This window comes from Erinaceus europaeus, chromosome 3, assembly GCF_950295315.1.
Source record: "Erinaceus europaeus chromosome 3, mEriEur2.1, whole genome shotgun sequence".
Taxonomy (NCBI): Eukaryota; Metazoa; Chordata; class Mammalia; order Eulipotyphla; family Erinaceidae; genus Erinaceus; species Erinaceus europaeus.
In genome coordinates this window covers 30,251,258-30,265,988 of record NC_080164.1, presented here as the reverse complement: position 1 = coordinate 30,265,988, position 14,731 = coordinate 30,251,258, and the positions used below count along the sequence as shown (strand labels likewise).

At 56.7% G+C, this 14,731-nt stretch overlaps 2 protein-coding genes across 7 annotated transcripts in view; one reads left to right on the top strand and one right to left on the bottom strand.

The window, feature by feature from the left end:
• Positions 1–3,595, top strand: part of LRPPRC (leucine rich pentatricopeptide repeat containing) — an 88,924-nt gene extending 85,329 nt beyond the window's left edge. Inside the window, exons 35-38 of the mRNA XM_016194366.2 lie at positions 606–680; positions 1,555–1,639; positions 2,323–2,465; positions 2,885–3,595. Of these exons, the coding sequence (XP_016049852.2) occupies positions 606–680; positions 1,555–1,639; positions 2,323–2,465; positions 2,885–2,938 (357 nt within the window). The 3' untranslated portion in view covers positions 2,939–3,595. The remainder of the gene's footprint in view (positions 1–605; positions 681–1,554; positions 1,640–2,322; positions 2,466–2,884) is intronic.
• ABCG8 (ATP binding cassette subfamily G member 8) lies at positions 3,594–14,676 on the bottom strand. 6 transcript variants are annotated; one of them, XM_016194368.2, is made up of 13 exons: positions 14,555–14,676; positions 12,966–13,070; positions 11,705–11,855; positions 8,673–8,911; positions 8,235–8,367; positions 7,851–8,120; positions 7,439–7,589; positions 7,265–7,348; positions 6,521–6,720; positions 6,294–6,383; positions 5,749–6,016; positions 5,354–5,481; positions 3,594–5,145 (listed from the first exon to the last, which is right to left on the bottom strand). In XM_016194368.2, the coding sequence occupies exons 1-13, from the start codon at positions 14,615–14,617 to the stop codon at positions 5,021–5,023; spliced, it is 2,007 nt and encodes a 668-aa protein (XP_016049854.1). In that variant the 5' UTR covers positions 14,618–14,676; the 3' UTR covers positions 3,594–5,020. The 6 variants fall into 6 exon arrangements, with proteins under 6 accessions (XP_016049854.1, XP_016049853.1, XP_007537319.1 ...); XM_016194367.2 differs by having other exon boundaries at positions 5,749–6,028; positions 6,307–6,383; XM_007537257.3 differs by having other exon boundaries at positions 6,307–6,383.
• Between the last annotated feature and the right edge of the window lie 55 nt (positions 14,677–14,731).

Sequence of the window (14,731 nt, the reverse complement as noted above, 5' to 3'; positions counted from 1 at the left end):
AGACACTTGATTTATCTGGTCTGTCATAGAAACTTTTTTTTATTTGAGTTTAACTTTTGTCTCTTTCTCAAGCACTGGCTGTCTGTTGCAATGAAAGCCTTTTATAAAATAGAGAGATTGAAATCAGTCCTTTTGTATGCATAAGTGTAGATAATTATACTTTAAAGAGAACTTGCTTTGTACATTTTAATTTTTATAAAGAAACGAGCAGTTATCTCCCTGACACCTTATTAAATGTATAATTAACCTTATGATCCCTGCCTCACTTGTGAATGCTTGGCAGTATAATTGGAGAGGAATCGTGTTTCTTTTTTCCTCTTTCTTTGCAGTCCTGAACCTCATTCTGTGGTTGTTGAAGCATTCCTTTAATTTTTCCCTTTTCTCTTTAAACAAACTTTCACCGCACAGTGCCAAGGACGCCATTCACAAAAGCTTGGCATGGGTTGCACTTGTTTTCTTTATTCTTGCCTTAAAAAGGTGGGTCGGCTGTTAGTTCTTCTCGGGTAATGATGTATTGCTGCGCCCCGTGAGCTCTCCTGATTGGAAAGCCCACGGGCTGCCTGGTGCTTCAGCCATCACTTTGACCTGTCCTTTCTCCTCCTCAGAGGTGTGGAGCCATTGCTGAGCAGATCCCTATCTTCCGTGTGTTCTTCATCAGGAACTCTCGCAGAAAAGGAATGGTAATGCACTATGCTAGCACTATGCTGGAGCCTCAGGCAGTCACTGCAAAGAGCAGCCTTTGGCTGTGGCTGCTGGCCTGGCAGAGCTGGGACAGAGGGTGGGGGCAGAGACCTGTGGTGCAGGAGGGAGGTGACGCAAGGTTGGTTTGCTTGTTTAAGGAGTGATTAATTTATTAATGAGAGAGAATGCATCACTCTGATATATATGTCACTAGGTGAGCCCAACAACATCACCCTGAGCTGACTGAGGGTCTTAACTCTGGCATAATGTCCTTGTCCTGTCCAGCTTGTCACACTTAGGTGTGTGTGATACAGAACAGCCAAATGCTGTTCTTAACATAGGAGCCAGAATGAAAGTGCTTCAGGTCCGGCAACTTCCTCTTATTGTCTGCACATACCTTGGGGCCTGGATGCCTGCTGTGTCCACCAGCCTCGTTGCACCCTCTCTGGCCTACTGGCATCTCGAGGGGATGAGTTGCCCTTTTACTCCCTTTCATAGACTTTTATTTGAAATTTGTGGTCATAAACCTCAAGAAATAGAAAGAGCTTGAATACGGGAGTGTTCCTCCTGCTGGTCTGGCCTTACAGGCAGCCAGGAGTTTCCAGGAAGCTGTCCCATGGAGGGAGAGCATGAGGGCGGCTGACCATCTCCACACTGCTGCTCACCTCAGCTGCTCCAGTGCCACAAGGTAGAGAAGCTGCCCTCTTAGTTCTACAAGGCAGTAGACACTGGAGTCACACTGACTTTGAGAGCTGCTAGTGTGTGCTGTGTGCATCTACGCTGCCTGCTGACGCACTGTGTGTGGCTGCTGGCTGGTTCTGCTTTCTCAGGCCCGCCCCACTGGCTGAGTGATGACACTATCTTTATCCCCAGGTCCCAGTGTTGAATTGTGTGTTGGAGCTGATTCCTGAGCTGCTGGAGAATGAGGATTTGTACTGTTTGCTCATGAAGAGCTATGGTAATGACTTGCTGGTGGACATCATTGGGCCTGGTCTGGTCATGGGGGCCTGCTGCCTGCTCTGGTCATGCCACCTGTGGCCTGCTGGCCCTAGTCTGGCAAGGGTAGCACAGAGACACAGCGGTCAGACCCACCTGCACAAGGCTAGCATGACGTACCTGGCCTAAAGTGCTGGTTACAATCCTTGTAGCAGCTCTCTCACACAGGAAGCAGTGTGAGCGGAGCCCAGCAGCAGCACAGAACTGCTGAGGTGGGGGTGAGGTTGGGTGGATAAGGGAGGTGCTCCTCCCAGCCACTTCCTGCAAGATGGAAGACCTGGTTAGTCCAGAAAGGATCAGACTTCCTGGAGAGAAAGTAGAGGGTCTTGTCCCACCACCACCACCCACCCCAGCCTGGGCATCCTAAATGCCTGCTCCTGGTGGCTGGCCCTGTTCCACTCTGTAGGCTGCTATGGAGAAGTTTGTGTCCTTCGAGCCGGGCCAGTTACTCAGCATACCATGGAGGGTGCAGCTTGCTAATGGTGATCACTGTGACTAGGAGCATTAGCCTAAGACCTGCTCTGAGCAGAAGCGGCCAGACCATGTCCTCTGGCAGGAGTGCTGGCCTTTGGTCCCCTAGTCCAGGCCCTGTCGAGCTCTTCCGAGGCTGTGACAGCTCATCTGGAGTTTGGTCTTTCTCCGCAGCCATGAGCAAGGATGTGGCATCGGCTAACGCACTCTACACGCAGCTGATGGCGAAGAACATGCCTTTGTCTAACCTCTTCCTGAAGCGCTATGCAATCCTGCTCAAGAGCTGTGGCAAGCCTGTCCCCTTCGAGGAGCCCCCTGTAAGTGGCCTAGTGTGGAAGGGTATTGTTTGGGCTCAGTGATAGGGGCCTCCCGGGACTTGAGTTCAGCAACCAACAGTATATGTCACCTGTCCGACAGTTAGTTTCTCAGGGAGCTCTGTTTAATGAAGATGTCACACGCACGCACGCTTCCTCACTGCATCATGCACATGCCCTCAGACCCGGGGGTGAGGTCCACACTCAGCACCTACAGGCCTGGACAGGGGCCTTGGGGGGCTTTAGAGTCTCTAATGTCCTCTTCTGTTTTTGTTTTGTTTTTTACCAGTGCATTGCTCAGATCAGGTTTATAGTGGTGTGGGGGATTGAACTTGGGAACTGAACCTTACGCATGAGAATCTTCTTGCATAACCATAATATTAATCTCTCCTGCCTTGACACCCTCTTCTCTCTCCACACAGGAAAGCTTTGAGTTTTATATAAATCAGCAAAAGGAATCCAGGGAAAGCGTGTGAAGCAGCAGGCACCCCTGTGTCTCATAGTGTTCGTGACTGTCCAAGATACTTTTTTTTTTTTTTTTTGTGAAAAGGAAAAATAAACTTTACTCATCCACCTTCCCTTCTCGATCTGGCTGCATCTTCCAAACTTTGACACCAACCCCACCCACCCTGTATACAAGGCTTCAGGTGTGCCACTGGCGTCTGTCTCCCTATGGTGCCCCTGCTGGGGATGTGGACAGTAAGCGCTCCCTGGCCACTAGCTTGGTGCTGGCTAGCTGAGGACTGTCTCCTGTTCAGCTCCAGGCTGGGGAGGTGTCTGCTGCGGGGGCCCTAACCCACATACACCTACTTGTCCACACAGCGGCAGCCCTAAGAGGTGGATGCTTGGGCCTTGTGAGCAGGAGGTCGGTCACTCCAGACCAGCCACGACGGGCAGCCAAAAGTCCATGTGGCTGCACCTCATTAATGCAGTGGTCTCCTTGGGACATCTCCAGATTGTTGATTCTGAGCATCCCTGCAGAGTGCTGGGTGAGCAGTGACACACCGTCACAGCCGAGACACCAACCGTGGTCAGATGGGAAGCCTACAAAGCAGGCATCTGTGTAAACATGAGGAGCCCTGTGTCGTTGTACATTCATGTACGTAAACTCAATAAAAGTAATGTCAAATGTCTTGGGTAATTATTTTTATTTTTCCATTAAAAAAACTGCCTCAAGTGGTTTCTAAGACTTTCACCTTAAACTTTAGAGTTGGGTGGTATGTTATGACTCCTGTGTGGCCAAAATGTCCTTGTCAGGTAGCTAGAGAGGTCCTGCCAGGTTTTAGGTGTTTAATCCAAGGCTTGTGGAAGGGCCAGTAAACTTGGGTTGTGTTCAGAGTCAGCAGGGCAAATGCTGGACCCTGGGGATGCTCACTGAGGACATCAGGTCACCCTTGCTGCATTCTCTGCCCCTCATTCCCACGCAGGCCACGTCCAAGCAGGCACTGGAGCTGTGTGCTGCCTACAGACCAGGACCATACCTGGAAGCTGAGCCCTAAGGCCCCATGTCATACCAGGGACTGAGTGCTAAACTCACTGCCCCCCAACATACCAACTTTGGGGCAGTCTGCATCCTCATGAGGGTCAAACTGCTGAGCCCCTCTGGCCAGGGTGACCTGTCACTGATAACAGTACTTGCCACAGGCAAGCAGCCATGCAGATCCCTGTCAGACCTTCACGGCCATACCAGGGCCATCACCTGCCCTCGTCCAGGACCCAATTAACCCTCATGACCATAGTGGGGCTGAGGGAGGGGTCAGCCCTCAGTAGTGCTGGGGTGGGCTGAGATGAGGAAGGGGCTATATGTATCCCTACAGATTCAGGTGGGGTGCACCCTGCAGTGCCATTCTGGGACTAAAGCGCTGTAGAGGTGAGGCCCTGTTAGGGAGGACTGACCTGCAGGGAGGAAGAGAACATATAGCTCAAGGATGCATGACCTGAGGCGACACAGGCTCAGAGCAGGAGGTCCATGGGGGGGCAGCCTCCTGGAAGGGAGAGGCCAAGAGCAAGGAGCCCATGCAGGGGTAGGTTGTCTGTCCCTGCTGACACACCTCAATGAGGACACCTGTGAGCCCCATGCTCCCCATGTCCTCATCCTCACACGGAGCTTGTTTCAGCATTGTGTGCACCTGGGCCTGCCAGGGGGAATGGGGGCCTGGCCAAGTGTGTTCAGGCAGCTGGAGGTGGGGCTGTGTGGCAATGCTCTGTCCACCTGACATTCCAGCTTCAGGGCAGACGGTTTTGACCAGGGGTATCCTCAGGGTCCCAGGCTTCAAGTCCATTGGTCACCAGATGCTTGTTTGGGGGTACCATACCCCCATGCTGTTTTTTCTCTAGACATAATGGGGGACAAGCCTGTCCCTGGGTACAGGTTGCCTCCACTATCTTTATTTTGCTGCCACCTGGTGGCCGGCCCCCAGCACTGCAGTCCATTGTCATGGGGAGCTCCTGGGTCCTGGGCTGCACTGTCCCTAGGTTGGGGGGCAAACCCAGGCTGAAGATGCACTGTCCCAGAGGTGCTGAGGGTGCAGCAGTAGCCCCTACATCACCAGTCCTGGCTAGATGTCTGTCTGATGAAGCACAGGCACAGGTAGTAGAGCAGCAGAAAGCCGACCATGAGGCCCAGCAGGATGAGGTAGACGGCAAAGAGTGGGCAGGAGGCCAAACCCATGGACTTGAGGACCTGGGGACAGGAAATGGGCTCAGCAGAAGGAGACCAGCTCTGTAGAGTTGAAGACCTGGGGTGGGGGTGAAGGGAGTTCAACAGGAATCCACCAGCCCTTGGGGTCAGGGAACAGGCATCCAGGCCTCGGGGACAAAAGGACATGCATCCAGGTATTGGGAACCGAGGGATAGGCATCTAGGCCTTAGAGATGGGAACTGGGGCTTACCAGGTCCCCGGGCACGGGCAGGGTGAGGTTGCCCACAGCTAGGGGGTACGTCTGTCCCTGGAAGTGGATGAGCATCAACCCCTGGAAGCACCAGCGCAGGAAGGACACCTTGGAGATCCAGGCAGGCACTGGACACGGAAGGGGAGGGTGTCACCCCTACCCAACAAGGTAAGCAGAGGATGGGAGCAAGAGAATGGGGTCGGCTTGGGATAGGTGTGGGCATGAGGGCTGGGACGGGCTGCAAGAGGCTGCCGGGGGCAGGGAACTGGACAGACACCACTTAGCCATACCCAAAGTCTGGGGGGCTCTGGAGTGGGGTGCCCGGGGCAGTACAGGTGGCTCAAGACAGGGCATCTGGGGCAGCCCAGGGCATCAGAGGTGATGGGCAGACGCACCGGTCCACAGGCCATTCAGCTGCACCATGAAGCCACCACTGAGGTAGAAGGCATTGTAGAGCGCGTTCCCACAGAAGGAGGCGGCGTGGAAGGAGGGCATCAGGGCGGCAATGGCCAGGGCCATGGCACGGCAGCACAGCACACCCAGGGCCACCAGCAACAGGTGAAGTAGCAAGGGCACCGGCTCCATGCGTAGTCCTGCCAGCCCGTAGGTGAGTAGCCCGTAGGTAAGCGCGTAGGCCACCTGACCTGGGAGTGTGCCCAACACCTGCACAAGGGCCTTAGTGGGGGGCAAGGCAGAAAGGGGGCCACCCCCAGGACCCTCCTTCAGGGTGGCCCTGAGCCACACCCACTAGCCTACAAGGGTGTCCTCATGATCAGGCTCACAGCTCAGAGCTGTCCCAGAGGGAAGGCCAGCCAGCACCTATGGGTGCCACCCTGTGAGCCGGCCCTGCTGGGGAGCAGCAAGTGGTGGGACACAGGACTGGATGTGACAATGAGCATGGGGCCTCTGGGTGCTGGCAGTCCTGGGGATATATCCCCACCCAGGCTGGTCACCTTGGCAAAGAAGTAGGGGCCGGCACTATACAGCCCATCCTCCAGCTCCAACGAGAGCATGGTCCGCTCTGAGTAGCCTGAGGACAGACATCAAGTGTCAGGGTGGCAGAGCACCCCCAGCGGTACCCCAGACCCCTGCCTCTGCCCTGCCCTGGGTCTGAGACCCTGGAGGCCCCCAGTCCCCAGCCTCCTCTTCCCCAGGTCTTGAGCTCACACTTGGAGATCACCGCCAGGATGATGTTGAAGGGGACTAACGCACAGGTCATGAAGAGTAGGGCCACCATGTCCATAGCCGAGAGGGGGGCAGCGCCATGGCCATAGTAGAGGAAGCCGATGACCAGCGCCATCAGACAGGCCTCCACCCCACGCACCAGCAGGACCGGCAGGGCGCGTGCGTCATTGGACAACTGGCGCCTGGGGAACAGTGTCACTCAGGAGGGAAGGTGGGCCCACAGGGAGGGAGGGGACACACCAAGAGGGGACAGGAAGAACCCCAGGACCCCCCAGAAGGTGTGGGGAGGTGCTGTTCTGGGGAAAAAACAAAGTGCAGGGAGCTCTAGCTGTCATAACGCTCATGTTCATGAAGTATCTAGAAGACTGTGTTCAGACGGGTCTGTTTTATTTATTTATTTATTTACCAGAGCACTGCTAAACTCTGGCTTATGGGGGTGGGGGGGATTGAATCTGCAACTTTGGAGCCTCAGGCATGAGAGTTTCTTTGCATAACCATTATGCTATCTAGATTGATCTGACTTTCTCTGAGTGCTGGTGTGGGTGTGGGTCCCTTCCCACCTGACCGTGCCCATGAAGCTGGGGACAGTGGCCAGGGTGCTGTGATGACAGGTGTTTGATGAGGGGGCTGGTGGCCTCCCGAGCATCCCAGATCACAGGATGCAGGAACTCAGAGGCCTGCCCATCTTGGGGAGCTGGAGCTTTCAGGACCCCAGGGGGTGGTTACCGGATCAGTGTGGTGAACTGCTGGAGTGGGCCAGGCATCTTGGGGGCCCGCAGGGGGTGTTCAGGCTCACTCAAGGGGGCTGGGCTGCCGGCGGGAGGGGGGAGGCACAGTGGGTGGCATGGCCCTCAGGGTGTCCCTGGCCCCTCCCTCATGTCCCCTGTTCCCCTGGGTTACCTGTTGATTTCGGGTCCTGAGCCCTCTGCTCTCCACAGGAAGTCAGGGTTCCCCTGGACTTTGTCTCTGAACAAGACAGCCAGGGCCCGCGCCCTCTCCCGGCTGGCCGCCTCACTCTCGGGGCAGCTCCTGTCCACGCTGGTCAGGTCCACTGTGAGTGGGGCACTGGGTCACATACTTAAGACCCCACATGCTCCAGGTCCTTGATGCTTGGCCACCCACCCAGCGGCTGTATGCTAGCAGGAGCCCTGCCCCTTTTCCCTCCTGGGCCCCTGTGAACTCCAGGTCTCTGTGGGGCAGCCCCAGTCTCCACATCCCAATGTCCCTGTGTCCCCACACCCCAGACTCTATCCCTCGTCTCCACCCCTGTGTCCCCATATCCCCATTTCCCCATGTCCCTGTCCCTGCTCACCATAAAAATCTGCGGGGTTGCAGAAGCGTGGGCAGGGGTGGCCTGCAGCACTGAAGTAGGCAGCCAGGTGGTGGGCGGCACCCAGGTAGACAGGCTGCCCAGCGGCCAGCAGCAGCACCAGGTCAAGCAGGCGGAAGACATCAGAGCGGGGCTGCTGTAGCCCCAGCAGAACCAGACGGTTCCCACGCGCCAGGCGGCTCAGCGAGCGCACCAGCGCATGCGCCGTAAAGCTGTCCAGCCCCGACGTGGGCTCGTCCAGCAGCAGAATGCCTGAGGGAGGTCATGGGGCAGGGGCATGGGGCTGGAAGAGACTGGGGGTCTGGTTGGGGACACAGGATGGGGGAATAAGCCATGGTACAGGTTGGCTGGCAGGATCACACTCACCTGGGTTCCAGAGCAGCTGAACCCCAATGCTGACTCTGCGCCGCTCACCCCCTGAGACCCCACGCACGTAGCTGTTGCCCACACGGGTGTCTGCACATGGGCGCAGCCGCAGCTCCGCTATCACCTCCTCCACCTGGGGGCACCAAGTACAGTGCCCAGGGTTGGACCCACCTCTACCACCAGATGGCTGGATACCCAGGCTGGACCCCTCAGAAGGCTGGACCCTACAGCAACTCCCAGGGCTGGGTTTGCAGGGGCCAAGGACAAGATCTGTACTGAGGATGTGGCCCTATAGGAACGTGGCCCTGTCCAGGTATGAGAGGGGAGGACATGCCCCTGTGGGGATGTGGCTATGAAAGGATGTGGCCCTGATGGGCTCCCTGGCAAGGAAGAGGGGATGACACTGTCCCAGGTGGCCCCCGGGGTGGAGGCGCTCACCCTCTTGTCTCGCTGGGCCTGGGTGAAGGTCCTGGGTAGGCGCAGCTGTGCCACAAAGGCCAGAGTCTCGCGCACGGTCAGGTGGGGCAGCAGCTGGTCATGGCCGCGCACATGGGCCACACTCTTGCGCACCTGCTGTGGCGTGCCCGGCTGCCCATTGATGAGCACCTCGCCGGACCGCACCCCTCCGGCCAGTCCGCGCCCTGTCAGCACGTCCAGCAGGGAGGCGCGCCCACAGTCTGCAGGTGCAGGACAGAACTTGGGGATGGCACCCCAGCAGGGTCTGTCCCTAGAAGTTCAGGCCAGTGACTCCGACCAGAGGCTGCAGTCACCCAGGAAGTCTGAGCACTGGGACAAACCCACTGTGCATGCGGCAGCCATAAAGCTGTTGCCAGCTCAGCGGCTGATGCAAGAAGCCCACTTTAGGCGACTTTTAACAGTGCAGAACCAGAGCCATCAGAGGAGGGAACACAGAGGAGCACAGCAGGGGCAGGGAAGGCTCTGCCCCCATGAATACCCAGCCACCGGCTAGGACTTAGGGACATGAGAGTCAAAATTCAGCCTTGGGGGGCTGGGCGGGTAGCACAGCGGGTTAAGCGCACATGGTACAAAGTGCAAGGACCTGTGCAGGGATCCCAGTTCGAGCCCCCAGCTCCCCACCTGCAAGGGGGTCTCTTCACAAGCAGTGAAGCAGGTCTGTAGGTGTCTATCTTTCTCTCCCCCCTCTGTCTCCCCTCTTCTCTAGATTTCTCTCTGTCCTATCCAACAACAACAACAGCTATGAAAACAATAACATCTACAACAAGGGCAACAAAATGGTAAAATGGCCTCCAGGAGCAGTGGATTCATCGTGCTGGCACCAAGCCCCAACGATAACCCTGGAGGCAAAAAAAAAAAAAATCAGCCTTGGGGGGCTGGGCAGTAGTGCAGCAGGTTAAGCGTACATGGCGTAAAGTGCAAGGACCAGTACAAGGATCCTGGTTCAAGCCCCCAGCCCCCCACCTGCAAGGGGGGTAACTTCACAGACGATGAAGCATGTCTGCAGGTGTCTTTCTCTCCCCCCCCACCCTCCTCTCTCAGTAGTTTCTCTCCTATCCAACAATGACAGCAACAACAATAATAAAAGCAACAACAATGATAAACAACAAGGGCAACAAAAAAGGAAAGAAGGAAAAAAAGGCCTCCAGGAGCAGTGGATTCATAGTGCAGACACTGAGCCCCAGCAATAACCCTGGAGGCAAAAAAAAAAAAAGAACCTTGAAGACACCCTCTCTCCTGGCCTTTGTTTCCCTTTTACTAAAATGTAAAAAATAAACACTCAGGAAACCCTGAGAAGGGACCCAGCCCAGCCCCCCTTCAGCCTCAGCCATGGGACAGGGACCTTGGGCACTGGGCCACAAAAGCAAAAGGGGAGAGTTAAGCACATCGGGTTAAGCGCACGTGGTGCAAAGTGCAAGGACTGCCGTAAGGATCTCAGTTTGAGCCCCCCGGCTCCCCACCTGCAGGGGAGTCGCTTCACAGGCGGTGAAGCAGGTCTGCAGGTGTCTGTCTTTCTCTCCCCCTCTCTGTCTTCCCCTCCTCTCTCCATTTCTCTCTGTCCTATCCAATAACAACAACAATAAAAAAAAAACAAGGGCAATAAAAGGGAAAATAAATAAATATTAAAAAATATATTAAAAAATTAAAGAGTCGGGCGGTAGCACAGCAGGTTAAACACAAGTGGCATGAAGTGTAAGGACTAGTTAGGATCCGGTTCAAGCCCCCAGCTCCCCACCTGCAGGGAAGTCCTTCACAGGTGGTGAAGCAGGTCTGCAGGTGTCTCTCTGTCTCTCTTCCTCTCTATCCCCCTTCTCTCAATTTCTCTCTGTCTCTATCCAATAACAAATATTTTTTTAAAAGCAGAAGGGACTGGGAAGGCACAAGAGGTTCCCACTTGGAGAATGGGGGGGTCCCCATTTGCTAGCTAGAACTCTGGGGGGGGACTGACCTAGCATGAACCAGGAGAGCCCCCACTTCTCAGTGCCACATGGGGCCAGAACCTCCCCCCCGCCCTGTGATCAGGTAGGGGTCCCTCACTGAGTTGCCTGATGGGGAGCCTTGGAGAGTGACCTGTCAGCCCCCCTCACTGAGTGAGCTGGCAGTTGGAGAATCCCCTCACTGAGTGGCCTGATTGGGGAGTGGTGTGTGGGGCCCCCTTACTGAGTGGCCTGCAGCTAGGTGGTGGGGCAGTCATGTGGTTTCTTCCTAAGCACCAAACGCACTGTTTCCAGGAAGCCACAGGACCCCTTGTCCTGCCCCTCCACCAGTTGAGACCTGGTCTGGGGCAGACACAGGGACCAACTCAGGGGCAGCAGGCTTTGGGGAGGTGCCTGGAGAGTTCCCGTATCTGCTGGGCCCTCAGTCCAAGCAGCAGAATGCCAAGGGGGTGATGGATGTGAGCTTAGCCCATATTTGCACCCACAGCTATGGCATCACCACCAGGGGACAGCCTATGTCCCTAGCCGGGCAGAGTCCACCTAGGCAATAATTAACTGGGGAGGGGTGCCCATCACCTGCAGGGGGTGGGGGGGACACGGGGCAGGCTTTGATCTTCGGTCACAGGACGGTGATGGCTCCCTCTTGCTCAGCGTTCTGCACCTGTCCTGCTGTCCCAGTGGCTCAACCCCCATGTGGCTGGGGACAGTGGTCAGAGGTGAGATCAGGGCTAAACACTGTTCCTGCACCGTGTGACTGTGGCATGGCCCTGGGTGTGGCCTCTGCAGATGATCAGGCTCCTGGATGAGGCTGTGACCCCACAGTGAACAAGGCTGGGGGCCTGACCTGGGTGAACCTGGGAGGCCTGACCTGGGTGGGGGTGACCTGGGGGCCCTAACCTAGGAGGATCTAACCTGGGGGGCCTGACCTGGGGGCTGGCCCAGCAGTGGAGGAAGCCTAAAGAAGAGCACTGAACCCGTCTCATTGTTGCTGCCACCCAGAACATCCCTCGGCTTCCAGGCGCTGGACTGGGACCCCCCTCCCCAGCCCTGCCATACCTGGGGTCCCGAGGATGGCCACCATCTGCCCGCTCCTCAGTGTGAAACTCAGATGCTGCACACCCAGCAGGTGGAGTGCCCGGCCCGAAGCCCAGGGCAGCTTGAAGTGGACAAGCCGCTTGAACCAGGACAGCTGGGAGGCTGTATCCACCTGTGGGCACCCACCACTACATAGGCCACCCTACCCGGAAGAGCTGAGCATTGGGTATGGAATGGCTGGCAGGAGTCGGCAGGCTCTAGCTCCTGTCCCTCCTATGGGTCTGCAACATGTCCCTCTCAGATGACCATGCCACCACTCATGGGATACCCCCATGCCGAGTAGGGCCTGGCAAAGTTGTACCCACACTTGGATCTCTGCCAGACCTCCTGTCTGCTTCATGCCCACCTTGCATTCTAAGTGTCAGTGTGGAGACGCTGGCAGGGACAGTTGTTGGTATGCTTCTAATTCTGCTTCTAAAACCCCTTCTGTTTCATTGGTTTAATCCCCCCTGCTTAACACTGTATTCTATTTATATAACCACTGTTAACTAAGCACCGCCCTGCCTGCAGGGCATTGGTTTAATGTCTTTTTGCTCCACCCCCTCTAGTAGTACACCCTGATTTGCACCAGTCTCTTTTCGCTCCACCCTCTCTGTCACATCCTGGTTCCACCCTACTTGGCGAGTATATATAAGGACAGGATTGTGATCAGAGATAGCTTAGCTTTAAGCCGGGGGAGCTGGCATACTACCCAACAGACAGTGGTGGACTTCCTGGTCCCCACAGCTGTCTCTGTGGATCACCTGAGACCTGGAATGGGGACACCTCTTGGAATGGGGACAACTCCCCTTGCCCACCCAGCTGTCCAGACCTTTCCCTCTGTTGCTTCCTGTCACCTTCCAGGCCTCCCACTCTTCTTTATAGTCACCTCACAATCCCAGTCTCAAGGAAAACACCCTCTATGTTTGTGATTTTTTTCCACCGTTGAAGGACTGGGCCCACAGCACCCTCCCAGAGTCTTTCCAGACAGAGACCAAAGCACCACAGCACTGTTCCACCACTCCTGAGACCCACTCCATGCAGTGCCAGGGCTTGAACCTGGGACCCTGCATATGGTCAAGTGTGCAAACCTGAAGATGCTCTTCACAAGTAATCCCCCTGCCCACCCACATGATCCTCAGGGATCACCCTGGTGAGTGGGGGAGAGTGGTGGGCAGGCGCAGGCATGGGGGCTCTCCCAGAAGGGCCCCACCCCCTGTCCTAGGGCCCTCTTCCCACCTACCTGGTAGCTGAGGTTCCGCACCTCCAGCGTATTGGGGGGTCCGCTATAGGTGAAATACAGGCTGTCACTGTCACTCTCACAAGGGAAGAGGCTCTCCTGCAGGCCCTGTGGGAAGTGGAGGGGTCAGCCCTTTCACGGCAGGGAGGTCAGAGTCAGCCCCCATTACATGACTGATGCAACCCCGACAGGGTGTTCTGGCCCACAGGATCTGAGGCCACTATGAGCAGGCCACCATCCACATGGCCACATGTGGGGTGAGAGCCCCCTCCATCCCTTGGGGATGAGCCCAGAACCTCACGTGGCAAAGTGCCACTTCTGAGCTCATGGCTCTTGTGGGAGCAAAGAGAGATGCAGAGACAGAAATAGGGAAGAGTGCGGAGAAACAGCCTGTACCATCCACTATCCCGCAGCATCTCTGGGCCAGACACCCCCCTTTAGACCTGGAACAACCCCTCTGGTCCCTGCCCCCCATGCCAGGCACCCCCTTGGTTCTGGCACTTTCCCCTTGGGCCCTGCCACCACTCCTGGGGCCCTGACACCCCCCCTCTGGGCCTGGCACATCCATTCTGGTCCCTTATACCCCTCCCTGGGTCTGACACCCCCTCTGGACTTGGCAGCCCCCTCTGAGCACTGAAATTTCTCCCTTGGCCCTGGCACCTCCCTCTGAGCCCTGGAACTCCACCACATCTGGGTCTGGTACCTCCCACCTGTGGACCTGGCATCCCCCCTCTAGACCTGACACCATCCTTGGGGACTGGCACAATCTCTAGGCCTAGCGCCACCCACCTCTGGGACAGACACCCACCCCTCTGAGCCTGGTACCCCCCAGCTTCGGCTATGGTCCTTGCATGGATAACCTAGCCACCATGTCACCCAGGGCCCTGTCCTGAGTTGCTGGCCATGGAGGACAGGTCCCTGGGGTGTGAGTCTTACAGGGGTGACTCCAGCTAAGATCTCCAGAAGGTTCTTCTCAGAGGCAGTGAGCCAAGGCCAAGAGATCCCCAGCCTAGGGTTTCCCAACCCCATCCCCAGATACCCCACCTCAAAGGGCCTCCAGCCCCGACTCCTCAACCTAGACCCCCACAACCACACAGACCCCCAGCTACAGGGTGCCAGGGCTCCACACAGACTCAGACACCCAAGATCCAGACACAATAGCCCCAGGGTTCTCCAAACACACTATCCTCCATTCCTGGTCTCTCTAGTTCAAGGGTCCCCAAACCCTAACGGTTTCCCAGCCACAGAGGTCCTACAGACAGACACCCCCAGCCCTAGCCCCCCCCCCAGGAACCCCAGTGCAAAACCCCCAGCCACAGGAACACTAACCACAAACCCTTCCAGCCCCAGGACCTCCCAGCCCCACATCCCCCCGTCCCCAGGGTTCCCCAATCTCAAGACCCCCCAGCCCCAGGATTTCCCAACCCCAGGGCCCTTTCCCAGTCCAAGGACCCCCCTCCACTCCAAGACCCCTGCCCTGTGTCCTGAAGATGGGTCCTGCCCAGCTCTTCCTACTGGGGTGTGTGAGAGGCTGAGGCCCCCCCCGTCTTGAGGGAGGGCAGAGGCACACCGTCCCCAGGTACCCCACTCACCCAGGTGTCCTGGGAAGCAGCTGTGAGCCCCAGTGCCATCTCTCTAGGGACCATCTCAGTCATGCCCCACAGTGCTGTCCAGACCCTCAAGCCTGTGCTCACTGACTCCGCTGCCTGCCTGCTGAGAGCTTGTGCTGGCAGAGTGGGGTAAAGGTTCATCTGATAAGGGTGAGGGGA